The 7,335-nt window shown below is 64.1% G+C and overlaps 1 protein-coding gene across 1 annotated transcript in view; it reads right to left on the minus strand.

The window, feature by feature from the left end:
* Window positions 1-1,011: 1,011 nt before the first annotated feature.
* Window positions 1,012-7,335, minus strand: part of SLFNL1 (schlafen like 1) — a 12,833-nt gene continuing 6,509 nt past the window's right edge. Inside the window, exons 2-4 of the mRNA XM_081818218.1 lie at window positions 6,141-6,611; window positions 5,741-5,884; window positions 1,012-5,086 (exon numbers count right to left, since the gene is read on the minus strand). Coding sequence (XP_081674344.1) covers window positions 4,964-5,086; window positions 5,741-5,884; window positions 6,141-6,611 — 738 coding nt within the window. The 3' untranslated portion in view covers window positions 1,012-4,963. The remainder of the gene's footprint in view (window positions 5,087-5,740; window positions 5,885-6,140; window positions 6,612-7,335) is intronic.

Below are 7,335 nucleotides of genomic sequence, written 5' to 3' on the forward strand. Positions count from 1 at the left end.
GACCGATGTGACAGAATGGTCATGTTTGTAGAAACTCAGGCTTTCGTCGGGAAGTGCTTTAAAATTGACACAACATACAACACTTATGTTGATTGCTGCTTATTCTGGAAATCCCTTAAAATCGGAACGCTTATCGGGCAGACTTGGAATGTCAGTCTTCACTGACTGCGTTTGTATGTTCCTGACGTGGGTGGTTGTGAGCCCTGCCGTAAATTATGTTCAGTGTTACTGTGATGACCGAGTGAAGTGTGTTCACCTCCTGCTGGTGGGAGTACCAGAGGGGGCTGCGGGGGGGCAGGCGTCTGTGGGGTCTGAAAGGAGAAGCAGGGATGTGGTGTGGTCCCACAGGTGGGGGCCCCAGCCCAGTGGGGGAGAGCTCCCGGCGTGCGGCACAGGCAGGTGACCTCCTGAGCCCTGCACACCTCGAGCTCACCACAGAGGCCTCTGGGCTGCGCGACTGTGCCCTCCGGCCCTGGATGCCGAGCCGCCTGGCCTGTGGCAGCCCCTGCGGGGCGGGAGGTGTGGGTTCAACCCCCCCGGGGGGGGGCAGTGGTTGTGTCCGGGCACGGATGCACTCCTCTGTCTCTGGTCTGCTGCGGGCTGCCTGCTGGTCCGGGAAACTGCCCGAAAGAGAAGCGAACGTTCCCAGCCGGGGGCCGGGTAGTCGGTTAAGTCCCGACTCTCCCTGCTGGCGGCCCTGTGGGGAGGCTGGGTGCGCGGACAAGAACGCCAGCATTGGGGTGGAGGAGGAAGCCTCGTACGATCTGGGAAGTGTAGGACTGTGCAGGAATTCCGGAGTTAGCTTCTAATGACCCATATTAGGCTCCTGTTCCTGGTCTTCATGGGGAAGCGGGCATGGTTTGCGGTAGCAGCCGACTATGAACTCTAACTTTCCTACTTGCATATATGTCATATAACTGCTCTTTTTATTTTTAAACAGGGGTGATTCTTCAAGAGCGCCTTCGGACTTTGAGAGTTTACAGTTTTGATTTTACACTCAACTTTTGACACTTCCTTTAAATTATGTTTTTATTAAGATTATTTTATTATGGGGGAGAAAGGTATTTGGAAGACTTTGTGACTCGCATGTCCCATCCTGTGTGCCGGCCCCTCCCCAGTGCCGCCCTGTGTCGACACCCCACGTGGTCTCCGCGGCGCTCTGCCGAGGAAGGGGGCCTCTGGGCGGGGGTGGATGACGCTCGCGCCGGGGGGGTGCCCAGCAATCACCTCGTTTCTCCAACTACCTCCCGTCATCGTGGATTCAAGCGTGCAGCCCGTTGCTTCCCCTGGAATGCCTAGACCACAAGGCGTGTGCCCCGTGGACCGAGGAGGGATCAGTTAGCGAGTGCCGACGACACTTGGTGCTGGTAACCCGAGGGCATTGCTTGCCACCAGGAGCGGTGAAACCGGAAGCAGCCTCGGCACTGCTGCTCTGCGGGGCCTCTCGCTGCCCGCGGTGGCGGGGACGCGGCGGCCAAAGGGAACGGTTGGTTTGGTGTCACATGGAACGGCGAGTAGTCTGTCTCTCTGAAGAGTGGTTTCAGGATCCCTGTCCTCTGGCCGCGAGTCCCTCCCTGGGGCTGGGAAATACTCCTTGCATCAAGGGGTTGCTTAAAAAAAAGAACAAAGAATCTTTTGGGGAAACTGCCTCTCAGAGCCTCTCCTATATAGACAGCTTTGCTCGAGGGGAGTTTGTCCTTCCAGAATGGTGTTACTGCCATTGAACTGCAATTGGAAAAGCTATTTTCTTAACGTGGTGTAACCGTAGGCACCGCCGCGTGCCCGCTGTCCTCCGGCTAAGACTCCGTGTGTACTCTAAATTAAATAAATGACGCAGAACGAGACACGCCTTTGTGTGTTGTGCTCTTTATGTCGCGGCCGGGCGGGAAATGTCTCGGTGCGGTCCTGGACGTGCCCATGTCACCTCCGGTCCGCACCTGGCTGTCCTCGGTGGGGGCGGCCTTAAGTGGATGAGCTGATCGTCTGCTTAAAAACTGAGAGGAGCCTTTCTTTTTCGTGGGAAACCAGAATTTCCCCCAAAGGCTTCAAATTCGGGTTCCCAGCATATAGAGATGCAGAGAAGCGTGGGGGCTGCTTGGTTGTGGCAAAGAGGGGAGGCCCGTGTTACTCACGGGGGTCCCTCCCTCTGCCGGGCGTGGATGGGGCCTTCGTGCGTGTGAACCGGGAGCGGCGGGCTGACGGCTGTCAGCCAGCAGGACCGCTTAGTCCGCCGCTGGTCCTCTTGTCCCCCGGCCTTCTGCGTCCAGGGCAGTGTCCCGAGTGGTTTCTCCCCAGAGTGACGTCAGCGCCACTGACCCTGCGCTCCTTGGGGCCTGTTGCTGCCGTCCGCGCCACTCGCCCTCTGGCCGCTGAGCCCGCCTCCTCGTGAGCTGGCTCCTCCGAACAGGCCGAGGCCGGGGCTCAGGCTGGCTTGCCGGTCCGCGGCCAACCGCCGTGCCTCGGACATTCGAGAAACCGGGCTGGGGAGAAGAATGTTGCTCCGCGGTTAGCACAGCTCCGTGGGGAGATCGGGAGAAGCAGCGGCTTCCCTGCGTGCCTGCGCTCGCCGGCTCCAGGCCGCCGTCCCCGCTGGGGCCCTGAAGCAGGAGTTACCGCGCCACCTCCGTCTCCGTCTCTCGCGGACCAAAGTAAAGCGTGTCACTCACGGAGGTCTTCACGCCTGGCTTGGCGCTTGGGACGCGGCCGACGGGGTGGGTTCCGAGCCCCGTTCGCGCCCGGTGGGCTCAGCCTGAATCCTTCCCGACGTGCCCACGTGGCAGCGCCGCGCCGTACAACGCTGAGGGCTTGGTGGGCGAGGGACGGTTTGCACACGTTCCCGGGCCTCAGCTGGCCGTGGTTAAGTGCTGGCCGCTCGGGGAACCCTGTGGAGAAGGGACCCCGGCTGGCTGTCCAGGGCCGGTGGAGCCCCAGCAGCCCTGCGCCCCCCTCCGCCCCGCCGGCCGAGGCAGCGGGCGCCGTGGCACTTCCACCCAGCCGGGCCGGGGCTTAGCGGCCTGGAGCAGCTCACCTGGTCTTTGTCGCCACCGGCTGTGTCCCAGGAGGGGCACTTCTGAGGGTCGTGCTGCCCGGACCAGCCTCTAGCCTGTGCCCAGCATGTGGACGGGGCTCAAAATGCCCCCGACTTCCTCAGCAGCACATCCTCTGTGCGGTTCTCAGGGAGCCTCTGGAAACTTGGTTCCGGCCCTGCGTTTGGGTGACCGGGGAGCCCAGCGGACGAGCAGCAGGAGTTGGGTAGTGACGTGCCACGAGACCGGCCTCCCTTGCTGGCGCGGTTGGTAAGTGGGAAGAGCGAGTCTCCGAGCAGCCGAGCCTGGCACAGGAGGGGTCTCCTGGCCGACGACCCAGGGGCTGCGGTGCCAGAGCTGCTCCGTCTACTCCGGATGCGGCCAAGGACCTCTAGCCCAACGACGGAGAGCGGAGCAGCGCAAGTGTGTTCTGTGGCTGTCCTGTGAAATGCCCTGTTTGACCAGGTGCCACGCTCTTCTGGTGGCTTGGACCCTAAGCTGGGTATTGCTCGTTTCCCCAGCAGGTTGCTATTTGGCATCTGTGACCTGTCAGCCGTGGTTTAGGTTCTGAACGTTAGCAATGAACAAAACAGACCCAAATCCCTGTCCCCGGAAGCGTGTATTCTACTGTGGCGCAGGGAACAGCAAGGAAAGCTAGAGTGTGACTGACATGTGCGCGGAGGAAGGAGGCCGGAAGCAGGCAAGGGGGAGGGAGGTGTCATCTGCAGTAGGGCGGGTAGGGAATTGGCTTTCCCCTCCACTTGAAGGAGGAGCCCAGAGGAAACAGCAGCCCTGCAGCTCGGGGGAGCAGCCTTCCAGGCGGGGAAGCACCCAGTGCAAAGGCCCTGCAGCAGGTGTGTTCGGGAGACAATGGGTCTCTGTAGCGGGAACACCCGAGCAAGGGGCAGAGGGGCTGAGGTCAGATGGGCCAGGTTGTGCAGAATTGGGTAGCCCGCTGTTTGGAATTTGCCGCTGATGAAATGGGGAGCTCCTGCAGGGCTTTGGCTGCTAGCATGGCATGATCAGATGTTGGCTCGGGAGTGTCGGGCTCTGCTGGTGGAGATGAGGGGGGGATCCTCACTAGTGGCTGGAGGGTGCTTGGCCTGGAGGTTCCACCCTGTGCAGGTGCTAGTGGGTGCTGGGGAGACATAGGATGTCGGGTCTGATGATGACCAAGTGCCCCCGCTCCCTGTGCATTTCACTGTCTTACAGATGAAGAAGCTGAACAAAGAGGTAGCAGTCTGTTCCCCCCTCCAGGGGACCCGGTCTGTAAGGTCGAGCTGGAGTGGATTGCAACTGTCGGGGCCCCCCAGCTCTGGGTGGGAGGAACCCCCGGGCTGGCTCGGCCTCCTGGACAGAGGTGGGCTGGCCATGGGACTCAGGACTCAGCTGCGTCCAGCGGGCTGACTGCGCGGCCGAGAAAGAACATCCTTGCCCCAGGTGCATGTAATTTATTCAAGAGCTGGGACAATCACAAGTTCCAGCAAGCCCAGGGTCGGGTGCCCGGTGACTGAGTGTGCCTTGCCATTGGCAGAAAGGCTTTCCGAAGAGGACACGTTCCTTTCTGGCCCGTCTCGCCGCTGGGGTCAGAGACCCCAGCCCGGGCAAAATGAGCGTCTGAGGGAGTAGGGCAGTCCCTCACAGCTTGGCCCTGGGATGGCTCTGGCCGAGTTTTTAGCAGTTCTTTCTGGAAGTAAGGTTCCTGGGGGCTCAGGCTAAGAGCAGTTCCTCAGCTCCAAAGTCCGGGGTCTGCTCAGGATTGAAGCCTGCCCTCGGGCTGTTGTTGAAGGAGCGTGGACGGCTGCGCTCCCATCCACCTCCGAGCAGCCCAGATGGCTTTCAGGGCGAGGACTTGGGCTCACACAGGCAGTCCCGCATCTGCCAGTGGAGCTGGCCTCCCCTGCGCCACTCTGTCGCCCGCCCGCGCGCCGGGGCCGTCACAGGACGCAGCACGTGCAGGAGACGGGCGCGGGCTGCTGCAGCTGCTGCCTCAGTTGCTCCTTCTCCGCCGTCAGCACCTTGAGCCTCTGCTCCAGCTTGCTCAGCTTGGCCGCCCACTTCTGCGGGTGCCACAGAGGTAGAGGTCCATGCTGGGGCCGCCGGGGGCCGCGCCCCGCCCCCGCCTGGGGTTGAGCCGATGGAGGAGGGCGAGATCCAGGAGGGCCCTGGGGGGCCTACTCGAGGCCACCGGGAACCACATGGGCCCGGCGAGGTGCAAGCCAGGTCCCTGGCCCGGCCGCCACCCCTGACATGTCAGCCCTGGGTCTTGAGGGAAGCCGCCCGCCCGGAGGCCTGCCAGCATCCCAGACCCTGGGCTGACCCACCCTCTGGAGCCTCCTCGGGTCCCAGGGGCAGACCCGGGTGGGCCGCCGCCCCATCACGTCCTTCCCTCTCTCGCCGGCAGCCCCTTGCCCTCCACTGCTTCTCTGCCACCTGATGTGGCCCTCTTGAAAAGGCTTTTTCTTGGGACTGTGTCCAGCACTAACTGCCTCCTCATCGTAAGGGCCTCCCCCCAAATGCACTACAGTCTTTGGGGTGGTCTTCAGCCTTCTCCATATGCCACTCCCCCGGCTCGGCCAGCCACACGATGCCCCCGAGTGTGTGGGCTGCTTTCAGTGCAGCCCTCCCGTGTTCTGGCGGGTGATGGGGCACCGGGGGAAGCTGATGGCATGGCCCGGACTGCGCGGTGAGGGGCCCCCACCCTGGCCGCTCACCTGCCTGCACCATTCCTGGATGGCGTGGCCGGACAGCGGGCCCTGGATGCTCCCGTCCCGCCGCAGGAACACCTCCCCCTGGTCGGTCTCGTAGAGCTGCGGCTCGGCCTGGGCCCTGGGGGCGTGCACGCTCAGGCGGATCACCTTGGTAAGGGTGACAGCGACTCTGGCAGGCACTGCGGCCCCCCCACATCCCGGGGCTCCCTCCCGGGGGCTCCCGGAGCAGCCCGGGGACGGGGTTTCCAGCCTCTCCTCCCGTCACTCTCCCCGGTCCCCTTGGCCCCCGTCCCCACCCAGCCCTGCTCGGCAGAGTGGAGGCGGGCCCTCCCTCGTTGAGTCGGGGGTGGGAGGGGTGGGGGGGGACAGGACAGACCCCGAGAGCTTCCTGGCGGCGGCTCACCTTGAGCGGCGCGTCGGAGGCGGAGGTGCTGACCACCGGGATGAAGGAGAGCGTGTAGGCGTCGGGGAAGACCTGCGGCTGGAAGCCCTGCAGGACGGAGTCCACGAGCAGGCGCACGCGGTCCTCGTCGTGGTGGCTGCAGCGCACGCCCTGCACCAGGCCGCTGTCCTCGACGCCCACGAACAGGCTGCCGCCCTCGCTGTTGAGGAAGGCGCACACGTTGCGCCGCAGGTGGTGCTTGAAGGCCAGGCTCAGGTACTCGCCGCCGCCGCGCTTGAACTCCACGCTGCGCGTCTCGTTGCCCAGGAAGGCGCCCTGGAAGAGGCGCTCCTGGCCCGTTATCTCCTGGTGCACGATGGCGCTGTCGGAGCGCGTGCCACCCGGCTGGCCCCGGGACCTCTGCAGGGCCCGCCCTGGGGTGCCGTGGGTGGGTCTGGGGTTGGGGCGGGGGCTCGGGCGGCTGTCCTTCTCCTGCTGGGGCGAGGGCTGAGAGTCAGGAGCCCCGAGCCTGGCAGCGAGGGGGACGGGACACCCCCTTCCGCCCGGGGGGGCCCAGCCACTCAGCCATCCTGATGCCCCCTCCCAGCGGAGGGGCCTGATTCTGCCCACCATCCCGTAGCCAGGGCGGGAGACGCGCTGAGGCAAGGGTTTGACCCGCCACCGCTCCTTCCCGGGGCGGCGGGGTGCGTGCTGGGTACGATGCGCTCTCCTTCCCGGGGCTGGGAGCTGGAGCTGCTGTGGCCGAGCTCTGCCCACCTCGTTACAGGCGGGCCTCTGAGGCCCAGGGCCAGATCACTCCAGGACATACCTCAGCAGCCTGAGGTCCCCTGTGACAGGTCTCTGAATTGTGAGGGGGGATCCCAGAAACCCACCCCCTTCCTGGTCTCCCTGGAACGCCTGCCTGTCGCTTTCTGGACCGCTGACCAGTCCTCCTGAATCTCAGCCCTCCTCCAGCCCTCCTGAGACCCTGTCCATGGTTTCTGCTCTGTTCCAGGCCTCTGCGCGTGAGCAGGCTCATGGCCACTGGCTGAGTCTGGGCCTCGCGCGGCCTCCCTACCTCCAGGCTCCTCCCGTCCCATCCACCCTCCTCGCTGACTCTGGCTCCTTGCTGCCTCCCGGTCTCCAGCAGTGGTTTCTGGGGCCGGCAGCGCAGTGGGGGCTGGGGCACGGTGGCGAGGGGCACATCCCTACCAGC

Source organism: Leptonychotes weddellii, chromosome 4, assembly GCF_054177405.1.
Source record: "Leptonychotes weddellii isolate Sample4059 chromosome 4, ASM5417740v2, whole genome shotgun sequence".
Classification (NCBI taxonomy): domain Eukaryota; kingdom Metazoa; phylum Chordata; class Mammalia; order Carnivora; family Phocidae; genus Leptonychotes; species Leptonychotes weddellii.